This window comes from Lepisosteus oculatus, chromosome 9 (genome assembly GCF_040954835.1).
Source record: "Lepisosteus oculatus isolate fLepOcu1 chromosome 9, fLepOcu1.hap2, whole genome shotgun sequence".
Lineage (NCBI taxonomy): Eukaryota > Metazoa > Chordata > Actinopteri > Semionotiformes > Lepisosteidae > Lepisosteus > Lepisosteus oculatus.
The window spans coordinates 3,623,186-3,646,185 of NC_090704.1; the positions used below are offsets into that span (position 1 = coordinate 3,623,186).

The 23,000-nt window shown below is 44.0% G+C and overlaps 2 protein-coding genes across 2 annotated transcripts; one reads left to right on the plus strand and one right to left on the minus strand.

The window, feature by feature from the left end:
* The first annotated feature begins 240 nt into the window (after positions 1-240).
* On the plus strand, positions 241-8,954 carry txndc12 (thioredoxin domain containing 12 (endoplasmic reticulum)). The gene is made up of 7 exons (XM_069193981.1): positions 241-438; positions 2,435-2,495; positions 4,045-4,097; positions 4,853-4,926; positions 5,442-5,511; positions 6,638-6,721; positions 7,444-8,954. Exons 1-7 carry the CDS (start codon positions 351-353, stop codon positions 7,521-7,523), a joined length of 510 nt encoding a protein of 169 aa, XP_069050082.1. The 5' UTR covers positions 241-350; the 3' UTR covers positions 7,524-8,954.
* A 2,095-nt stretch (positions 8,955-11,049) lies between these two features.
* ptgfr (prostaglandin F receptor (FP)) lies at positions 11,050-22,107 on the minus strand. The gene is made up of 3 exons (XM_006634772.3): positions 21,841-22,107; positions 18,944-19,751; positions 11,050-12,902 (listed from the first exon to the last, which is right to left on the minus strand). The coding sequence occupies exons 2-3, from the start codon at positions 19,730-19,732 to the stop codon at positions 12,576-12,578; spliced, it is 1,116 nt and encodes a 371-aa protein (XP_006634835.2). The 5' UTR covers positions 19,733-19,751; positions 21,841-22,107; the 3' UTR covers positions 11,050-12,575.
* Positions 22,108-23,000: the final 893 nt, after the last annotated feature.

Here is a 23,000-nt window from a genome sequence, read left to right on the forward strand (position 1 = left end):
TGAGTGCTACCTTTTATTTCATTTAAATAATATACAAAAATATTGCTGGAATAGTTTTTCGTCTCAAAAGTAACTCAAGATAGAGTGGCAATCCCCCGGACGGCGGCTTGGAAACGTGCTCTTCTCTGCTTAGCACTGCCGTGCGCCTGTATGGAAAATGGAGGTGAAATATTTACGATCCCTTTAATTACAAAAAAACGCAGACCGAGCCAGCAGCTTGTCGTCACTTCCTCGATGAGGTCGGACCAGGAGAGTAAAATTACGCTGGGGGTGGGGGGTTGGATTTTTTTTTTGTTTTGGTGGCTTGGCACAAGGTTGAGTCCTATATTTACCGAAATCTGAAACTCATAATGAAGATGCAGATGCCGCTGGTTAATTTTACTGTGCTGTGCTTTTTGGTCGTTCTCTCTGTGGTTACAGGAGAGGGGCTTGGCAGAGGTGAGGTGTGCTATATTTTGGTGATGAATGTTGAATTCATGTTGGTCGGCAGCGCGTTTCACTGAAGGCATCACTGCATGTCTGTTACAGAAATCTTTGTGAACCTTGTGTGGGTGAGAGAGAGAGAGGGACGAACTGTTTTTTTTAGTTAATGGTTATTTAATCTCCGAAAATCGTGAAATTCATACTGCAGTTCTACTAGTGAGATCCATGTACAGTAGTAGCATGTAGATTTCATTTGAGACTGAAGAGGTGAACTAATCATGTTTTCTGGTGTATAAATAAAATCCTTCGTGAAATATCTATTATGCTCGCATGTACTATACTAAAATAATATTTTATCTTGCATAATCACACTCACAAATCCTTATTGGCCTGGCTGATGCGTTACAGTGTTGCGAAAGTATTTAGGGATACGTTTACACATTTGTAACAAATCGTTTACGCAAACGAGGTTCCACGACAATGCCAGCAAGTTAAGTTCGAAAAGTGTTGTCTAATGTGCTGTTAATGGAAATCCGATTCTCTTTGCGTCAAAAATAAGTAGTTTCGCTGCAAAATATATCAGGTTATCTCCTTTTAAATGCTACGGTTTTGTTTTTCCATTTGTACTGTTTTCTACAATAAAACTTCGCCATTCATGTGATTCTCCAATTCCCCATAAATGAAGGGAGGTCATCGGACTTTCTTAGGACTTTCTAGGACAGACGGTTTGATCTTTATTTAATACGGTAAATCAGATTCATTTAGGACATGAGAACGGTTACAAACGTGAGCAGGCCGTTGTTGAGCATTTTTGTTGGATTATTGTTAACTTTTTCAAAACCTAAGCACACTGACCTGCTCCTCACATTGCAGTTGTCCTGCGGGTTTCTAATTTCCCGTGAATATGCTGAAAACTCTAAAACCAGTGGAATGAGCTTAGCCATCACAGTTTAAGGAAAGGTAGGTTCCATGAGGGACTAACCAGCTTGGGTAAAAGGAAAGCTCGAAAGCAGTGCCTATTGGCGCTGCCAGTTGTGCACTGGTCCTTCATCATTTACGTCCTCTTCCTCAGTGTTTTAAGCCTCCTCTCGTTCCTGCAGCCAGTGGAGAAGAGAGTCCTGACAATACGTGCACAGCAGGAAAGGCAACCTGTTCTGTAGAGAGGAATGGGTAATCTGCTGTCAGAATACAATATGATATACAAAACTGAAATATAAGACTAGGAGTGTCGCGAAACACTAAAGGCCGGTCAAGCTAGTGAATAAGATCATTGTTGTACCTGGAGCTGTCACAGTCAGGTTTTGTAGTAACAGAACAATGGTTATGAAAGATATTCATTGCCATTACTTTGTCCTTCTGACACTTCAGTACAGAATGACCTATTTATACAGCTAGGTTTCTTACTGAAGAAGTCTCTGGGAAGTTCTGTGCTCAAGGGTACAACAGCAATACCTCGCACAGGAACTGAAACTACTACCTTACAGTGAGCAGCCCGGAGGCCTCAACACTACTCCTCAATGCTGCCTCAATCTAAAACATCACTGTAACTCTGAGAGACCTCCTCTTGCTTTCTTTGAGTTCATTAAAGAAGGAAGCATATCTTCAGAAGCACTTTCAGCGCGTTTTTCCCCACTGACTGCATTTTTATGTGCAGTATGTGACTCTTGTTAGCGGTTTTGGTTTGATCTTCCTAGTAAACTATTAAAATAGCTCCTGAAATGAATTCTCCAAGCTGTCTGTTAACAAGTGTACAGGAGGAGGTAACTGGTATGGCGCACAGTGCACTGAAAGCCATTTACTGGTATTCTATTCAAGGGATGGTTACGGTATCAGTCAAAGCCATCTTACTGAAGCCTTTGAAGAACTTTTTCCCTCATTCCAGTCTAGATGCTTTGGCTACTCTTTTGTTTTTTTTTTAAAGACCAAAGAGAGTAAAACTCCCTCTGAGCTTGTGTCGGCTTAACTCCGCCACTGGCAGAGGGATGATCCCGCTGTTCCTGTTGTTCTGCAGGGTTTGGTGATAATATTCACTGGAGGAGTCTGGAGGATGGCAAAAGGGAAGCAGATGCTAGGTAAGAACCTGAGACGCCCCAGCCAGCCCGTTCGGCATATAGTCGCCAATTGGACCCAGGATCTCGCGCAGCCAGTGTATCGGATTCAACTGCATGGCAGGGTAGCTTGTTCAACACCCCCGCCACTCTTTGTGTGAAGAAGTGTGTCATGTTCTCAATTTTACAGGCCCTTTTCCCCCATTGTTTCCACTGTGATCTGCTGGTTTGTGTTGGTCTGGTCCCCTTTGTAACATCCTCTCTTTCCAGACGAAAATATTTAGTTCTTTTAGCTTGTTGACGTGGCACATGTTAAGTCTGAGAATGTATCTGGTCACTCTTCTGAGGACTGATTCCAAAGCAGCAATATTTATTTTTGTAAGAAAGAAAATCGTACACAATATTCTAAATGAGGTATTAGTTGATTGTTGTACAAGTTTGGCATCCAATTCCTCAAATTAAACCCTACACTTCAAATTAGATATCCTAACATTATTTAATTAGAACTATATAAGTTATGTACTACATTTACCCAAAAAATACCAAAGTTCTAGTTATTGTATAAACCTAAACATCATTCACCCCTTGTTTAATATTGAGTAGAAGAGCAATACAAGGTATCATTCAAGGGTATCGGCTTCCACAACTGGGCTGGGCAGCTTGTTCCAGACTCCTGCAACAACTTATTAAATGCACAACTTCTGAGTTTCCACCCACGTCCCCTTTCTTTCATTTTCACTGTCGATCTTTGCAGGATAGACATCTTTAAATATTTACCCCTTCCAAATTGCTTGTGTATGAAATTTAAAGAATATTGAATATAAATTAATAAAAAAAAACTGATCTGAGCTAGACTTAAGAGGGAAACGTAAGAGTTGAAAGGAATAGGGTGTTTATCTTCTGTGCCAGCCTCTGTATTAGAACATGAAATTTGTTGATCCACTCGCACTTATGGCGTGCTGCACTTGAAGTGCAGTGGACGCCAGTTTTGATCTGATATTTTCATTTCAACGGAGTAATCGGATTAATTTGTGAAATAGGAGCTTCTGGCTGCATGTTCAACGAAAGTCCGAGAGCTCCCGTAATTCTCGAGGACATTGAGAAATACAGGAGTTCTCCCTGCTGGAAAAGTCAAGTTCACTCCTTTCAGCTGCATCACAGTTGGTCCACTCGCTTTCACGTAACCTCTGTCGTTCTCAAAAAAGCCTCGACATACTGTATGATCTTGGTTGTCAAGAGACGCAGGTGGAAAGAGTGAGAGACTTCCCTTTGGGATCTAGTGTTCATCTCTGTCACCTGCTGCAGTAACCCAATACTTTGAAGCACAGGGACTGTACTGTAGTTTGCTTTCTTCTTTGATGTGATCCCTTTATGTCTGTACTTAATGCAGTACTCACGATAGGATTACAGATGTCCAAAACAAGCATGATAACAGACAACTAGACAATACAGCAACTGGGACACAATAAAGTGCCTTCTGTGACGAGGTGCTGCAGAGCGGACTGGGATGTACTTGTAAGTGATGATCAGTGACCACGTGGTCTGACTGTGTGTTCTGTGTCCTCATGTGCAGTGGCCTGCCCCTCATGGTCATCATACACAAGTCCTGGTGTGGAGCCTGCAAAGGTAATATTTTATACAGCGCCTTTCAAGAATCATCAAGGCGCTTTACAGTAAAACATAGCAAACGCAAAGACACGAGAAATGCACAGGTGCACATTTGAATACGGAAAACAAAATTAGACGTGGGATAAAAGTGGTTTTTATGATGGGTTTTAAAAGATGTGCCCACTACTGTCCTTCCTTCCTTCTGTGAGCCTGTCAGCTGTACAGTCTTTCTGCAGTTCCCCCTGTATTTCCAAAGCAACACATGTGTAAATTAGCATGCTGCTGTACAGGAAGGACAGCAAGATTACAAATCAGAGGAGGCCATACAAGTTACAGGTAGCAATGTGAAATGTAAGAAACAAAATAGAAAAAAAGTGCAATGTATTTCCTAATTCTTCCTGAGCATTATTTGATGTGCAAACTCACCTTCTTATAAAATGTTCATTTCTTTTGTATTTTGAAATAAACTACTTAAACAATTTACAATCTTTTTACACTTCTAATTTTGCAAAATAACTTTTACGCACCCTCTGCCCTAGTCAGTTCGTCCTTCTTAATCCGGCATCTGGATATCTGAACTGATCCGGAATTCTCGAGCTCCTTCTGGTCGCCCACACTGTATTGTCTGCTGCTTGTGTTGAGTTATAGCATTACAGGAATCTTTATTTTGATGGAAATCACAGTACATAAATGTGCCCATATATTATTGATCTGACAGGTGGTGAATGCGGAGGTGAGGTTTAATTTTCCTTTCCCTATTCGTGTCTCAAAAGCCCTGAAGCCCAAGTTCGCGGAGTCTAAAGAGATTTCTGAGCTGGCCCACAACTTTGTCATGGTCAACCTTGAGGTGAGGATACCGTCATACTTTTGGGTTTTCGTTTGGTATCTAAAAGAATACATGGTTCACAAATAGGGTTAATAACAGTCGGTTCGAGATTATATGAAATGTTTTCAAGTTGCAACAGGTAGGTAAGACGCCTGTCTAGCTGTGCTCTGGTTTCGAATGTTATGTGGCCAGCTGAGAGACTGGAAATAATTCCCATGAGTACTGGGATCAGTAAAAAGCTTATAACCCACCTAAAATACATCACTGAATTTCTTTTTTTCATTCTCAAAGATCAATAGATAACAATCTGATCAATTTCATCCCACTGCAAGACTTGGTACCTTTGCATGATGTTATCAGCAGCTACAATGTTAAGAGTCTTTTCCCTGTCAGAATAGTTTGTTTTTCTACCCCAGTTTTTCCACCTTTTAAGGTGTTGTGTTGAGAAGGTAATGAGGGGTTGCTGCCCTTGGATGAGTGAGTGATTTTACCTCGTAGCGGGGAGCTAATGAAATGAAACTGCTTCACGCTCGCAGGATGAAGAGGAGCCCAAAGATGACGCTTTCAGCCCCGATGGCGGCTACATTCCCAGAATTCTCTTCCTCGGTAAGAGACTTGCCAACAGGCATTCAACAGAAACCCACTGCTGAATTCTGCTGTGTCCCAGAAGTCGCGTAGAGCCCTAGGTCTTTCCGCCAGGACTGCGCTTTAGTGACGTACAGTAGAGCAGGTGTGTCCTTAGGGTACACAAGCATTCGAGGTTGTACTGTGACAAAAAGGGTATTGGGACACCCTCGCATGACATCACTCGCTGGTCACAGCTCCCTGTCTAAATAAGGCAGGCCTGGCAATGCCTCTCTCTGTGCATTCAAAATTCTGTTCTATCAAATACTTTCTTTCCATGTACAAAATAAAACTGAGGTAAACAAACACTCATCGGTAGAAATGGGGTACTCAGTTAATGAACTAATAGCTTTACGTCCACACTTTGCAACTAGAATACGTATGCATCTGAAGCAGCCTAATGAATTTTTTACATAAAATGCCGTGAGTTTTAAAACTGTAAAAAAAAAAAGATGTTTTACTTTATTCAACATGCACTTGAATATTTTATTCTCTGTGCAGCTTCACTCCACTTTGATAGCTTAGAACATGAAAGGTCACCTCATTGCAAGGAATTTGGGGTATCGGCTCTGATGTAGACTTACGGGGAGGGCATGTAAAGGGCTCATTGGGGGAGCCCGTGAGCACCCTTGTTAAACACAAACTAGAAATGAGACCCTTAGCTCTTGCAGACCCCTGCAGGAATGCACATATGAAGGCCACAAGACCGCAGGTGTGGACACTGGGGCACGTCCTTAGTGCAGATGACAAAGCCCTTTGAAAGTCTCAATTAATTACAACACCCTAGTCCTTGCTGATTAAGTAACTGCATTATATGGGTCCTTCAGGTGACCTACATTCATCTTTACATCCAAAATACATGCTCACAGCTGCACTGAGAATCAGTAAAAAGGTATGTCATTCGACATGAATGGAAATGATAAATGTGTGCTCTGAATTTGAACAGCTTGTGTGCTTTGCCTATAAAACAATATTACAGTTATTCTTTTTTTAGTGCAGGAATATGATTTAGCCGACATATTAATAGTCCTCTTTGTTTTTGTTATTTTATTTTTTTATAAATAAATGTTTTTTCATTAAACAGCTCTTTGCTTTGGTTTTTTTTCAGACCCCTCTGGCAAGGTGCGCCCGGAGATAACCAACAAGAATGGAAACCCCAACTACAAGTACTTCTACAGCAACGCTGACCAAGGTAAGATGGGCATCATCGTGGTCTCCACTGGCTCTTGGCTTTCTGCTTTGGAGCTAAACGGCAACCGTTCCAAATTTTCCAGGTTTTCCTAGAGGCTCAGCCGGTAAGGGCGCTAGCTTTAGCACAGGTTGAGCTCTGAGATCCAGGTGTCGTGGGTCCGAGCCCCAGTTATGACACTAGCTAACGGTGACTGGGATTGGGATGAGTCAAACAGGGCAGTCTTCGCGACACAGCGACCCCTTGTGGCACCACTGGCAATGGCGGGCACGCCTCTCCTCCGGTCAACACTGAACCTCTGGGACTGGGAGGCGGGGCCTGTGACGTGTGGAAGGGGAGTGGCTTGTATGGTCTCATTCTCTCCCGTGTGCGGCTATGGGGTTGGTAGGCATGAGCAGAGACAACACACGAAACACAACTGGCTGTTTCAGGTTGGCTCTATACTGTGTAGTAAAACAACTCTACATTCATGTTAAAAATTGGCACTTGACACGGACCTGGCCATGAACCTTTAGGGTTTCACATGTGGAAACGGTCTAGTGAAAATGATAGTATGTCAAAGACGGACTGTGAAGCGAAGGTGTGCATTACCCTGACTGACCAGTAGGTGGGGGTAGTGCGCCGCCAGCAATCATTCTAAAGGCCACCCCGCACGGTGCGAGAGGAGGTGGGGTGGGGAGGTGCTCACGGTGCTGTCCATCTCTCCCCTGTCCGGTGCTCTGCAGTCGTGGCCGGAATGAAGGAAGCCCAGGGGCGGCTGACGGGAGATGCCTTCCGACAGGCCCACGCCGCGGACGAGCTGTAGAGACACACGGCCCCGCGCCGCCGCCGCCCGGGGTGGTGGGGGGCGGGGCGTGGGGGGAAGGGGAGGGGCCAGGGAGCCGGCGGCGCGCTCCCGACGGCGGCGCGCCCGCTGCGCGCCAGGACGCGCACGCCGCCGGATCCTTGCAGCCCGGCACAAGCGCAAGACGTGTGAAATTGAAAACCTACCGAGACCCGCATCTCCCTCAGGGCTGCCAGCAGACCCAGCCGCTCGTCCACCCACTACACTCCAGCTCGCTGCTGTCAGTAAAGAACTGAAGGAAAAGCTCTCCGTGTCACTAGCAGGCGTCAAGGGCGATGAAGTCTGTAGTTCCCCCTTACAGGGGGAACACGCTGCATTTGAGTTCGTTTTTGTATCAACCTTTTCTAAGCCAGTGTTGTACTGCTAGGGTATCTACCGTTGACTGACAAACTGCAATAAGGTTTATAAACCCTGTGCTTATGTTTTTAAAAGAGTGTTACCTCGAAGCAGTTGTTCTCATGCAGACCTGTTATGTTTGAAGTGTCCCTTTCTGGACTGTGAGATGAAGAAATCTGATTTTTATTTTAGCAGAGCCACATGTCATAACTACAAGATTTCAATGTTTTTTTTTTATAAAGCGAAGCCAATAGGACTTTTGAAAAGAACGCTAAATATAAATGTATCTTTTTAGCGCTGCTGTCTGAATGTTAAAACTGGTTTGTGTGGCCTTACGAGAACTAAACCTCACTGGAATAATGGCCAGGTTTAGTTTTTTTTTTTAAATTCAGCTGCTTTTTGTATTTTATTTGTGGGAAGACGTTTTCTCCCGATTTAAAATGTCCAGAAATTAAAACAAATGCTTTACTGTAAACGAGGAAGCCGTCCTAAAATAATCTCAATATTATCATTCACAAACTATGTTTAATTTGAACTCCTGTGATAAAAACCACAACGTCAAAGTCGCAGTGTTGTGATTACTTTGGCTAGCATTAACATTGTTCAGGCAGTTGCAGTAAGGTATGTAGTATTACTCACCATACTGCTTCATCAGGATATTAATTGTGTGAGCAGAAATAATCATTTACTAATTTATTGACTCCTGAATTCCAGACTTGCTCTGGTGAAAACACCCTCTTCTTGGGAAGTCGATGTGAAAAGGCCTGTCTGGTGTCTGTTTTCATTGGCATGGCAATTAAAGTGCATGTTTAAAAGCTTTTTAATTTTGACCGCATACAAACAATGTTTTTTTTTTCTAACAGTCATGTACTTTTGATTCTTTGTGTTAAAATACAGACGTAGTGTGCAACCTGTGATTTATACCTAAATTCCTGAGCTTTGTATCCCTGTCTCTCTGATGGGCATGTGAGTATTGTCTGCAGTGAAAGGTGGTGTTTCCACACTCTCTTGTTTCTTTTTATATGGCTGACTGTACAATAAAGTTTTGAACAGAAAGGGTTCACCTTGTGCTTTGCTAATGTCCACGTACAAGGTTTTTCACACTGTGTAGTTTATCATCGCTGCCTCTTATTTTCATATGACTGCAGAGAAGTTGAAGAATAATTGCTTACACTCATATAGCGCTTTTCTGGACACTCCACTCAAAGCTCTTTACAGCTAATGGGGATCCCCTCCACCACCAGTGTGCAGCCCCACCTGGATGATGCGACAGCAGCCAGAGTGCATCAGTACACTCCCCACACACCAGCTCTCAGTGATGAGGCCAGTTCATAGATGGGGATTACTAGGAGGCCATGATTGGTAAAGGCCGGGGGGGGTAACACCCCTACTCTTTTTGAGAGACACCCTGGGATTATTAATGACTACAGAGCACCAGAACCTCTGTTTTGCATCTCATCCAAAGGATGGTCCCTGTTTACAGTATAGTGTCCCCGTCACTATACTGGGGCATTAGGACCCACATGGACTGCAGGGTGAGCGCCCCCTGCTGGCCCCACTAACACCTCTTCCAGCAGCAACCTTAGTTTTTCCCAGGAGGTCTCCCATGCAGGTACTGGCTGGGCTGGGCTCACACCTGCTGAGCTTCAGTGGGCTGCCAGTGGTGAGCTGCCGTGTCATATAGCCACTGGCTACCAGTTGAGCTGTGCTCTTTCTACAATGTCAATTCGCAGGCCTTCCAAGGCGTTTTTCACTTAAGGCCGCCCCTAAGCAGCTGTCCCTGGCTTCCAGCCAGCTGGTCTCACACCAGACGGCCACTCCGCTTGGCGAGAGTGATGATGAGGGAGTGTCTGGGTGATGTATTTATTGCCTGCAAAGTGTTACCGTGGTTTAAGAGAAGACTGAGCCTGTTTTGTCCACACGGTGGCGCCGGACGCAGAAATGGACCTGGAAACGCGCAGAGCAGTTTCTACTAAGGAGCGACCAGACCCGGAGTGCGGAGCAGCTAGTTCTCCTTCTCTCTTGAAAGTCCGGGAGAGTGAGCAGGGACGTCCGCGACACGGAGTGTTATCATCCAATGTGACAGATCCCGCTCATCGGCAGAATCGCCTGAGAGTGTGCGCGGAAGGTGATGACCGCACACTTTTCGTCACCTGGAAATATTGTGACCCGGCGCTTTCGAGTTTTTGAAGAGCTCTTATCTGGAGATAGAGGAAACGTCAGATACCTTTTTGACAAGTCCCCTCCCCACGTGTTTTCTAAAGTTTTTCTAGAATGTTGTTGTTTTTTTTTTGTTGTTGTTGTTTTATGTTATAAAAGAAACACGATTTTTTCCCCAGGTTTTCCCAGACCTACACCCGAGACTCCTGCGGCTTAGCCTGGATTTGAATTTTAGTCTCCGAGATTTATAATGGCATCTTTGTGTGGTGTTTTCCTGCTTCGTGCAGGCTGCTATGGGTGCAGACTGCTGGATTGCAGGAGTCTGGTACAATCCATCCAGTCGTGCTGCTGAAGCCAATACTGTGGTTTATTTCAAGATAGCTGGACAAGATTTTCACATCTATGCGCTAAAAACTGAACCAGTCAGAGTTGAATTTTGTTATATATGTCTGTGGCTACTGGCCATACGTAGTAGTAAAAGGACTGCAGAAAAGTCCCTTTAGAAATGCTTATAGAAATAACAAAAATCACTTTAGGCCTGTTAATATTGTAACGCTTACGGCCGACAGGCACTGTGTAAGAGCCGGCGTACCAGAGCGGGTGACGTCACCGCCCTTCCCTGTGATAGCAGGACCACAGCTACTGGGCTGTGGAGAGATCTCTCTTTGGCTCACGGGGCTAGGTCGCTGCAGAGAGACGCGGAAGTCCCGGGTTCGAGCCCCGGACGGTGCAGGGGCCGACCAGATGCGGCAAGGGCGCCCGCCTGAGCCCCCGTTGCGTTACAATATACAGTACCAAATACTGTTCCGATCATGTGTTGGAAGGTGATGTACAATATATGGCTCGTCTGTAAGAGCTACAGGTAGCCTTTTCAGTTAGACAATAGGAGTTGTATGTGTTGAGAAAATTATAATTGCACCTTTTTTTTTCCTATTACAAACAAACATTTATCTGCATTATTGTAATATATTAAAATCTTCATAAACTTGACTGATGATACCATTTCTTTATTATTTCCTTTGAATCATTCCATACATTAAAAACAATTAATCATCACAACGACAGGTGACAATACAGCCCGTGTGAATGTCCCCTTTCGAAAATACATTCAGTTGGTACGCTCCTGACAAAAGCAGAAAAGTTAGACAAGTTCTTCGAGAACAGAAATAACTGAAAATCTTAAAACTCTTAAGATGAGCTAAAAAAAAAATTGGGAACCTCCTCAACCTTTGTTTCAAGGTGTCTTTTTTTAAAAATAGGTAATGCAATGAGGTAATGTTTAAATAATTTAGTAAATATAAGTAAACATTGATAAGTCATTTGTTCATCGTCTGAATGTTTCTCACCCTTGTGTTGACAACAGCTGTGAATCATATGTGACATTTTACGAACTGCCCCACAAACACAAGGGGTTGCAGCCAAAAACATTTTAATAACAATAAGGAAAATTTTCTCCTGCGTTTGGCAGGTACAGGCATCTGGTGGACCTCAAATAACAAAGACTAGACAGACTACAAGGGGACATGATCCAAGCATTCAGAATCCGCAAAGGCACTGACAGAGTCACCACAGAGGACTGCCTCAGAACCGACAGTGAAACACCGACCCGATTCAGAGTAAGAGCTATCTTTCAGGTCGGTTCTCTAAGACCCCACCCAGTGCGCAAAGCACTTTTACTAGTGTCTCTCCTGTGCATGGAATTCACTCCAGTTGTGCGTCTACACTTAAAAATGTCCCGGCAAGTTGGGGAGCTGAGGGTCACAAAGATATATACTGAGGCACCAAAGACGCTATGCATGAGCTTAGAACTGGCAGCATCTACTGCGTCTCCAGTGTCAGCGTGGAATATGACATTTAAACATCACATATCTAGTTACAATCCGGAAATGAAAAATGAACACATTTACAAAGGCATTCTCACACAGTGCCATATAACATTTAACCACAATTCTGCTGCGTAGGCGTGTATCTATAGTACATGGATATGGAATTGTACTATGTAAATCAGAATATAGTGCTCAGCAGGTGGAGTCATTGTGACAACTCACAGGGGTCGATGAACAAAGAATTGAGTCCACATGTTACGTCATAGTTTGAAGCCCGACAGCACAAAACCAGCACTAGCTGAAGCTATGGTCCACATTCACTGGTTACAGAACAAACGTGAAAATATGTAGCACCATCCCAAATCCTATTTGTTCCACCATATTACTGTAACAGGCTCCTTCATACTGACAGGATGTTTGCAAAGCGCTGAAATGGTTTGCATTTCTTCTTTAGTGTCTCAGCAGTGAGGTTTTTTCCAAAGGCAAGCACTCAAAGCACATGGCTGATGACAGCGATGCATCGAAGTAACACCAACGAAATCGCAGTCCGCCGAAATGCCGGCTGGTGGCCTGCTTTACATCCAGCGTTCTTCCCCGTTCTAAGGACGCGTTCCTCTTTCAGCCCGGCTGGCCTCCGCCAGCTCACGCCAAGCACGGCTGGGTCCTCGTGTCGCGCGCCGGCCGCGGCAGATCAAGTACAGGGCGCGGAGCAGTGAGTCACCGTGTTCGGGGTGCTCTTCCGCACCGAGCTGCTCACGCTGAAATCTGGCCTGCTGCTGATGGAGCTGTCCTTCATGGAGCCTTTGATGGAGCTGCAGTTCCACTTGTAAATGGAGATGACCTTGTGGCCACAGCACTCCTTGGTTATCAGAAAGAGCTTCTTCAGCACTGCCTTCCTGAGCAGGATGTAAACCCAGGGGTCCAGAATTTGGTTCCAGGTCGCCATTCGGACAGCAAGGAGCATCCTTTCATAGCTGCGGTCATCCTGGGTTTGAGTGCTTCCTATTATAACATTGACCTGCAAGAGCAACAACGAAAGAACACACACACAATAAAAAAAGCATTGGTGACGATGTATAATGTTCACAAACAAAGTGGCTCTGGATTTGACCCACAGTACAGTCAGTACAGTGTGAATCACCACAGCTGCTGGTTTGGACCAGTCAAGGGTCTGAAGGATCTCAGATTTATTACGTTACAACTCCATGACTCAGAACCACAGATCTCTGACTTACAGCCAAATCTAAGAGCTTCATAGCCAAAACTGTCTGGCCCTCTTTTTTAAGAAAAACAAATGGTCACAACTTATCAGTTTGCAGACCGTGAATAAAAAGAGGTGCTTACTTTTCTCCCTTGGAATACATTCTATACTGTACAGTCCAGGCTAGAGGGAAGCAGGGGTTAGGGTTGCAATCCCTGGTGAAACACTGCTGTTGTACCGTTGAGCTCACCCATATTGCTCCAGTAACATGCCCATCTGAATGAATGGGTACAAGTTCAAGCTGCACTGGGTACGAATACCGGTCAAATAAACTTTGTGGGTTATCTTTTACATTCTCCGTCAGGAAAGAAAACAAAAGAGGTCCAGCTCTGAAACTTCAGCTCCCCCTGGAGTGTGATTTCTGAGCTCCGGAGTGAAGTTCAACTGGAGCTTGGCTGGCGAGCGTGTTACAGAGATGCAAACAGCTGTTTGACAACAGACAGGAAGTGAAAAACGGAATTTCCAGGGTCAGCAGGCGAGTAAGGAAACAAAAGGTGTTCCGGTGTAGGACAGCACTGTATTATCATCGTATCAATAACACAGCCCATAGATCTTTCTTCAGAAAAGTGAAACATGACTTAATATGATTATCTATTTGGAGTTTGCCTGGTCTCCCATGTCTCCGCTAGGAGCTCTGGTTTCCTCTCCCCTCCCAAAGACATGCTGTGGAGGCTAAGTGGTGCATCTCAGTTGTGTGTAAACCTGCGACAGACCAGAGTCCCAACCAGGGTGTCCCACCTGACCTTGCACCCTAAACTTGGGGGACAGGCTCCGGGTTTGCCACAACCCACATCAGGAATAAGCAGCTTTCTCATCCTGGACAGATGGATGCCACAGTAAATTATATTCCAGTTAACATCTGTTTTAATCACCCCAACTATCATTTGTGTCAGTATCAATGCTAACAGGTCTGCGACTGACTGCTCTAATGAAAAACATTACTTAACACAAATTTTAATGAATAAGAAATCAAGTGGGACCATTAAACTAAATGGGCGGGATGATTCTTGGCAGCTCAGAACAGGAAACCAAGTGTACCTACAGGGAAAAAGAAATAAGCTGCTTTCAAAAAGACCCCTGCTGCAGCCTTTGGAAGGTCACTTCTAGCAATTTGTCTGCCATTAAGCCACAATTTCATATCTGTGCTCTGGATACAAGACCTGTGCTTGGTAGCTGAAGCACGTTTAAAGAGAAAACCAACAATGTCAAATGCAATCAAAGTTAATGTCTTTCCCCTGCTAAAAACAATATGTTCGAAATCTTGCTGCCCTTCGGAACTCTAGGAAATGAAGCTCGAAATGAAGCTCGAAACTTCGGAAATGAAGGTGGAATCATTTCCCACTTTACTGATCCAAACAGAACCGCTGCCACTTGCAGGAGCTCGTTTGAAGTTGCCTAGGAAGGCCTGTGGGTCCTGAAGCTACTTTGTCTCGAGCCGGAGGGGTGGAACGTAGGCTGGACTGACGCCTGCATCACTTTCAAATCCCCCCCGTCACTGTGAGCAGAATGAGACAGGTGTATAGAAGCAGCTCGACAGCAGCACACCGGAGCAATTAATAAAGTGAAACCCGGATTTATTTTTTAATTACGTCAACAGAATACAAAAATATTTAAATAGCTGTGTTCGACCACCGTACTGGGGCTACTGAGCATCTGGCCAGTGCAATCCATTCCACAGCTGGATTCTGTACTGTCTAGCTCCTTATTTAGTTACTTGCTATCTATCAGGATGTAGTTAGTGGTTACGGTGCTGGTTGTTTAGAAGTACAGCAATGGAGTAGGCTGGTCAGGCCACGGGTTGGGTTTTGCCCTGCTCTTCAGGCTGAATGGCTTCAATAAGAACAGGGCTGTCCGGTCCTGGTCCCGGATGGCCCCAGCCTCACCAGGTTTTCCAAGTCTCTTTGAATCAGCAGCTCCTGAAAAGCTGGAAGGAGCTGTCCAAGCAGGTCCAGCTGAGCCACGAACCAGGTGGCGTAACTCTTTATGAGCTAAGCTGGAATGGAAACCCACAGACCCACCGGACCTCCAGAAACAGGACTGGACACCCCTGAATTAGAGCTCATACACCCACCCAGTAGAAGTGGGGTATTTAAGGTATAAGGTCACTTCCTCAGGCTATCAGTTTCAGTTTTCATTATGGGTGGTGAAGCGTGAAATGAATAATATATCAAGACTGACTGTCAGAGTCAAAGGTATTGATTGTTTCCTGAACGTCAGACCTATTGATCAGCTGTAGAATTGGTTATTATACATCCATTAAGATTTGTAAAGCAAAGATAAACTGGGGATTGTATAAGGTATAGACCTATCATAAGAGCAGTACAACTCCGAATTGTAACTTATTATTCACCATTCCGCTAATTTTGTTTTCAAATAAGTAATGTGCACATTAGATCTTTGGGAAATTGAAATAATCAATATTTCATCAAGGAAAGGGGGGAGGATGGAAAGTGTTACATTAGTTTAAATCAGGAGGAACACATTTGTTGACATTCTTATAGTAAAGGCAAATCAAGCAAAGTAAACATTATGCTACAGCAAAAAGATGCTCTCAAAAAGTTCTCCCGTTTCAAAAAAGGTTTATCCTGCAATCACAGTCATATTTCAGTCTGTAGTTGTAAGATGGGGAGGGGAGATGTGTTGTGTATTGTATACTAATAAAAAACAATTTTAATTTGAAAAATAAAGATGGAGAATCAATACTTAAGTAATTATCACAGCACTTCCTTGCTGTGATAAAAAAATAGGCTATAAACAATTAGGAACATGCTATTTTGAATTCATTAAAAAAAAACTCAAAATCTCGCAGTAACAAAGACTATGGTAAATCAATTCAAGGCTAGGATGTTTAGGGGTATAAATACAAAAACACCTCTTTAGTGCCAGAGAATGCATCAAAACTTTCTGCCTTGATAACAGATAATCTTGTCTGATGCCTTCAACACCAGGAAACAAGACAGGACATTTAGATACTGTGCCCTCCTTGCTTTCTCCTGTGGTGTACAGTACAGAAAAACAAAATATATACCACTTCACCTCACAACACACGTCATATCTCCACTGGAGGACAGACGTAATCTCATTTGACAATGCATAAAATGAAATTAAAACAGCTTAGACTTAAAAATGATCATGTTTAAAATGCACAGTTTCATCTTGGTTATAATGCAAAAAATAAACATTGCACTAGCGAGACGTCATGTAGAATATTTTTTATGATTTTGGTAAAAAAAAACATTACTGCAAGTGCAGGTAAGACTGACCAGATGAATTTCGTAGCTCAAAGGAATGTCCTACACTTACAGGCTAAAACAACTGAATTTTTGAGCCTTGAACAGAGAAGACAACAAGGAAACCTGATTCGAATGTAACTCCTTGAACAGCCTTGAACAGAGCCTTGAACAGAGAAGACAACGAGGAAACCTGATTCGAATGTCCCTGAAAGTACTGGCATAAGAAACAGCTGTGAAACTTGAGCCAGAGGACACAGGGAGAAACTGAAGGAAGTGGGTTTCGAACTGGGAACTGGAAGTATTTTTGACACAAAGGGTTGTGGGAGTCTGGGAACAAGCTATCCAGCCATGTTGTTGAAGCTGATTCCCTGGTTTGTCTTAAAACACATCTAGATGAGAGCCAGGGATCACTTAGCTACTGACACCCAAAAGACCTAGAGGGGCCAAAGAGATGCTGTGTCTCATCTCGTTCTTAACCTTCCTCATCTTCCTTGGGATTTTAAAGCCTTTCGTTCCCCCCATCCATGTCCTTGCACACCTGCAGAAAGCACACACCTCTGTTCCTTACAACGCTACTCCACATGAAGAAACTGCCTCTGTTTTTTTGCTGTAAACTCTTGCATGACCCTTTCACACCGTCCTGCACCGATAACCCTAATGTCTCATATTTGTATGTATTTGAGAACGGGAAAAAAACAGGCTCTAACTTCAAAGCAAAAGTAGAATTAATTCATGTGAGGGATGGACTCTAATGGAAAATAAATAGAGCCAGGGGCTGGCTTCTAATTACACTCAATCCAAAGAAATGAAAAACTGTAAACCAGTTGACTCTTTACAGACGACCTGCTTTTGCCCGGGAGTGGAAAGGTATTTCCTTCTCAGCCTACATCTGACGCATTTAAACTCCAGGTTAAATCTCAAATCGAATCTAAAATAACTCTCCTAATCTTGTCCTGCAATCTGCCATCACTTACCAGTCCCTAAATGTAAAACCCCCACCCTCACTCGCTCTGACGTGTGGAAGTATTGTGTAAGTGGTATGCATGTGTCCAGAATCTTCCACATGACACCTACAGTACTATTAAGATTTTACTCTCTCGGTGGCCAGAAGGATGTCAATGTGCATGTGCATATTGTTTAAAAGCCATGGATGGTGAGAAACATGGGATTTTACAGTTAACATGAATCCTCCCTTCCAAACAAGCGATTGAAAATTGGAATTTTTTTTCTTGCAATTCAGTCTGGTTTTGAAATTCCTATTCCCCTGCTTTCTCCTGGCTTCCTCTCCAACCATATATTTGTTTTGTGTCAAGAGGGCAGGGATGAAAATGAGACTGTGGTCTCTTTTTTAATAAAACCTATGCACGATGGTGTACCACAAAGAATAAATGTCATTGTTGTTCCACAACGACGCTGGTGAATACTCTTTTTTTTAAGGTGTATTAAAAGCTAACACCAGACTGAAAGAAAATAATCTTCTCCAAAACACTCATTTTAGATGCACACTGGAGGATTTAAAATCAAAGAAACGTTTGGAAAAATAAAATATATTTTAACCCCATGGTCCCCCTCATTTACATTTAAATATATTTTCAGCACATATTGACATTGACATTGGCATGTTTCAAATTTATATTTACAGTACATACCAAAATGTGTCTGGAAGGCTTTCAAGTACAAGATGGTATATATACATACACAGTACTGTATATATTAATGCACTTACTTGCATTTTTCAAATGTATTTCAACATTTGGCAGATTCTGCTCTGTGCTACAATATTGCTACATGTGTGGAAAATGCTCTTTCTTGTCATTTTCCAAATGTGTCTCTATTAGGTGGCAAGAGACCCAGCCATTTGAAGTGCACCATTTACATCTACTAAAGCAGCTACTGTGAGAGGACTGAATGCACCATACAAGAGGAATAAAATGTGAGATGGCTGGCCAAGCACGAGAAATAGACTGCTGTATTTGTTTTTTCCCCTCAGTGCCTGTGACAGTTTGCACAAGACACGCCTGCAATATTTAATATTTATTCACAGGCTTGCTACTTCTTTAGCCTGGGACAAAATGTGCGCTTACTACCCTTTGTAATAGAAAAAATCAAAATAACAATATATTAATATTTACTTTAAATCCCTTTTGTCCTCCAGCAAATTTACTTTCTATTCGGGTGAAATATTTCACATCCACAGCAGATTTGAGCTGGATATTCTATCGCGTTTCAGTCGATATCATCGGGTGGATTCTGTTTATCAGAACCACATTTCATTCTGTGCTGAAAAACATAAAAGGGGGATTAAAGTACAACTGCGCTGTTTTCAATGAACCACACTCCTGCTTTGTGAGTCTAAGAAATCCATCAGTCTGACTTTGTACTGCACATGGGGATGTCCAGTAAGAACGAGTATTGCTCATTTCGGGAGAGTGTGCTTATCCGGCGGACCCCGCCAGTGCAAGAGGAATAAAAGCTTGGCAGGAAACAGCAAAACTGCTCTCTAGAGCACCACGGCTGATTTCTGTCCGGTGCAGCACATACCAGAGATGATCTACAGGCTCTTACCAGAAAAGGGCCCCAGCAGATGCAGGACACCAGCATGATGGCCAGCAGCTGGCAGATCATCTCGAAGTGGTGGGACGTCCCTTTCCTGTGCCCCTGGTTCTTCATCTTGGAGCGGATGAGGGTGACCCCGGTGACCGTGTTGCACAGGATGGAGACGGCGAGGGACAGCAGGCCCAGGACGGAGAAGAGCATGGGGAAGAAGACATCCAGCCAGTCGCTCTTGCCCATCTTGAAGAAGCACCAGCTCCCGGACTTCTGCACCTCGTAGGGCTTTCCGGCCAGGATGGGCAGCAGGGCGACCAGCATGGCGGACAGCCAGATCACCGCCAGCAGCTTCTTCATGTGCCTGGACGTGACCTTGGTGGAGTGGAAGATGGGCATGGTGACGCCCACGCAGCGCTCCACCGCCATCACGCTGCCCAGGAGCAGGGGGCACAGCCCGAAGAACACCATGGAGGCCCCGAAGAAGCCACACAGGACCTTCTGGGGGTCGAACCTCTCCCACTCTTTGTGCAGGCAGTACACGTGCAGCACAATGGAGCCGTTGATGAGGTGCCCCAAAAAGTCCGTGACAACCAAGCCGGTCGCGAAGAGCAGGAAGGAAGCCTTGGACTTGAGCTTGAAGCGCCGGTAGGCTTTCACCAGGATGAAGAGCGCCAGGCTGTTGGACAGGATTCCCACCGTCATGGAGATGATGGACACGATGACCGACAGCTCCACCCTGGTGCGGGTGGTGTTCGAGGAATTGACCGCGCTGAGTCCCAGCGTGACAGTTATGTTGCCAGACATGGCTGTCTCACGGGGAAGCCTGGAATTATAGAAACAAAATTGTTTCAGGGAAGTCTGATGCACATACTGCGGGATGGCCTCCTGATCGGAATATCACACCGATCCTTTCATCTTCCGGGGAGAGAGAGCGCCTTCAGATTTCACGCGCTTGAAAGTACTGTACATCACTTGTGAGAGCTTCCCCTTCGAAACCTGCCTGCCGGCACTGACACTTTGTGAGCCGAACACGACAAAGCAAAGGCTCACTCCCCTGCACTGAACTGGGGGTGGCCACAGCCTGGAGGGGCTTCAAACTCCGCAGACTTGAACTTGAACTTGAACTTTATTGCCATATGTAACCGGTACTGGTACAATGGAATTCTTACTTACAGAAAGTCTCTCGATTGTAAAACAAGTGTAAAAAACAAGACAAAGTGCAAACAGTGCATCAAGACAATATACAAACAAACAATAGACAATGTGCAAGTAAACATGCAGACAGTTTGAATGTAAACAATACAGACGTGTCAACAATGACTGGAGACGTACAATTAATAAATTACAATGAGGTAGATGGTGATGGTGTAGGTGTGGTCCGAGGGGGATGGCTAATTGTGTTCGCCAGTCTCACTGCTTGTGGATAGAAGCTATTGAAGAATCTAGTGGTAAGTGACCGTATGCTCTTGTATCTCTTGCCTGAGGGCAGTGGGGTGAAAAGCTCATGCCCGTGGTGGTGACTGTTGAACTAAGCATTCAACAGACCAAATCACCCATTTCCAGGGGTTCTGTAACAAATCTTGCAAAGCAGTGCTCTCCAGACAATTTCTTACTTGGCTTTCAAAACCACTGGGATTCCATTCGTTCTCATTTCAAGGCACACGGCTTTTAAAATGATGATTTTAAAAGTTGACATGGACAACAGGAACTCCATGTGAAGCATGAGCGTGGCTTGCTAATTAGAATTTTGCCCTTTTGACATTTGAAAGCAGATAAGTGAAAACCACTGGCATTTTGACAATACTGGGCAAAACTTTCCACTCTGAGTCACAACACAGTTAAAGTTAAATTGTTGCAAAACAGAAAAGGGTCAGAAATTAAAGTTTAATTAACTAAAGGTGCATAGGATCTTAAAGGGATTGCTCAAAGCTTATTCACCGGCTAACTTCTTTGTTCTAAACAAAATAAGACCTAGAAAAACGGCCCACAGAGGCCTTTAAAATTACAATTGATCTTATTTTTTCTCAAACATTTTGATTTCTTCTTTTACATTTAAAAACTGACAATGTAACTAATAAATTCTCTATCGGGGCAGCCTGATAGGCGTTGAGCTTCTCCACCGATTTCAAATGGGTTCATTCAAAAATGTATTTTTATCAAAGGATTTGTGTCAGATTTTTCTTAAGGTACAGGAGAAATGAAGTCATCGAAGTATAAACCTGGTTCTAGGAAAACACTGAAAACGAACCTATCAAGATATACTGCAGTATAATCTTTATCTCTTGAACAGTCGTGTCCGTGCTACACACGGTAGTTGTGTATTTGATTTTGATTTGATTTTCCCAACCAAATGCGAACATTCTTATTAAAAGCTGTTATTTTTCTAGTTCATTTCTGTTTCAGAAAAAAAAAACAAGAATATTTCAATTTACAGGAGTGTCACAGCCGCACACTTCAGAGATTACTGACCGCTGGCCGATGTACACAAAAGCTCAGTGTACTTTCAGCTGTTTAATATTTGTAGTAGTAGGTTGCTTCAACGCACCTTTTCTTTTGCTAAACATTTTAACAGCGACACCCCAAACATCTCAGAAGCTCAAGTATAGTTTACTATAACAGTGTTTTCTGTTTATCAAACCTTTAAGCCATTATTTACAAATGGGGAAAAAAAACATTTAATCAAGGGGAAACTTCACATCCTGCACGCTCGAACAGAATGCTTTTAACGCAACTGCGCGATCTTTGTTTTTTTAAAACTTTTTTAAAAAAAAAACAAATAACCCAGTTTGTAACCATAGGAGTCAACAAGATTAAACACACTCATCGGAGCGTGTTCAAATTTTCACCGCGGCCATCGACAAGCCAGAAATAAAAAAAATAATAATAATCATAGTAAATGTAAAAGAAATTACCTGGTACTAGGGCGATCGCCGCGCTCCTGTGCGAGAGCTGTGCTGAGGGTTCGCCTCTGAGACCCGCTCGCTGTGTGCTCGGCTCCGGCCCAAGTGGCGAGTCTGCGGGACGCGGCGGCTTTATAAAAAGTACCCGCTGAGAGAGAGACGTCAGCTCACACTTGAGCCCAGGCTCCTTATAGCAGCCTGCTGAGCGGGCGGCGCGGTGGGGAATATGCGCATTTCTTTTTTTTCAACAGCGCTCTCCTGCAATCAGCGCCCCTTTAGAGCGCGGAGACGACTCCCCCCCCCCAAAAAAAGCACAACTACTGTATTTGCATTTAAGTCTCCTTGGTGCAGTGCATGGACCCGACTTGCCCTCCGCAGTGACACTGCTCAGTTCGGAAAGAACTACATGTTGACTCATATTGACTTCCATGACGCTTTCGTGGTGTGATTTATACCCAGATAAACGGGCTATAGGGCTGTACGCCCTCCGACGAAAGCGGTCTCGCAACAGCCTCGTTGATCTGTGCACCTCTTTGGTTTCATTCTAGGACTGTTATGGACCACCGGGTACTGCATGTAGGCAGTCTGGGGCTGATAGTGTCCTGTCCAGTACAGTGTTTGCGGATCTGAGAGGGAGAGCACTTAACGCTATCACTGCAACAGAATGACAACAGGCAGCCGGAGTCGTGCGTTAGGAGAGGGCAGCGTGCTCCAGCGAGGGCCGTGCCCCCAGGACGAGGAGATGCACGGAGCTCGATTCCCTTCCTGGAGGACTTAACTCTCTGTGAGGCAGATGGACAGAGAGAGCGGATCTTGCCGTTTAATATCCGAATGCGAGCTGAAAGTATCACATTACACAGACATATATAGTTCAATAGACATCTATAGCAGGGAACGACAGGCTGGTAGAGTTGTGTTGATAAACGCAGTATTTCTTTTTAATTTAATCATTAACGTCTTAATCTCCCCGTCTATGGTGTGATTAAAATTCTAGTTCGCCTAGCTCTGCTGCTTTTGTGAATAAGGACATAAGGGTTAAGAATGCATCAGTGATTTTGGACCACGGGAATGATGTTGTGCTATCCAGGCTGTTAGTCCCGGGGACCTGTGACAGACACAGGGGACACATCTCACTCATTGCTGGGGCTCACGCTAACTCTGAATTCTCCAAC

Excerpts from the sequence above, each read along its gene's own strand:
- ptgfr (XM_006634772.3), bottom strand. The coding sequence starts at position 19,732 with ATGTCTGGCAACATAACTGTCACGCTGGGACTCAGCGCGGTCAATTCC. Across the intron at positions 12,903-18,943 it reads TCTGCTGGGGCCCTTTTCTG|GTCAATGTTATAATAGGAAG; the intron begins GTAAGAGCCTGT and ends TTGCTCTTGCAG.
- txndc12 (XM_069193981.1), top strand. The coding sequence starts at position 351 with ATGAAGATGCAGATGCCGCTGGTTAATTTTACTGTGCTGTGCTTTTTG. Across the intron at positions 439-2,434 it reads AGGAGAGGGGCTTGGCAGAG|GGTTTGGTGATAATATTCAC; the intron begins GTGAGGTGTGCT and ends GTTGTTCTGCAG. Across the intron at positions 5,512-6,637 it reads TCCCAGAATTCTCTTCCTCG|ACCCCTCTGGCAAGGTGCGC; the intron begins GTAAGAGACTTG and ends GTTTTTTTTCAG.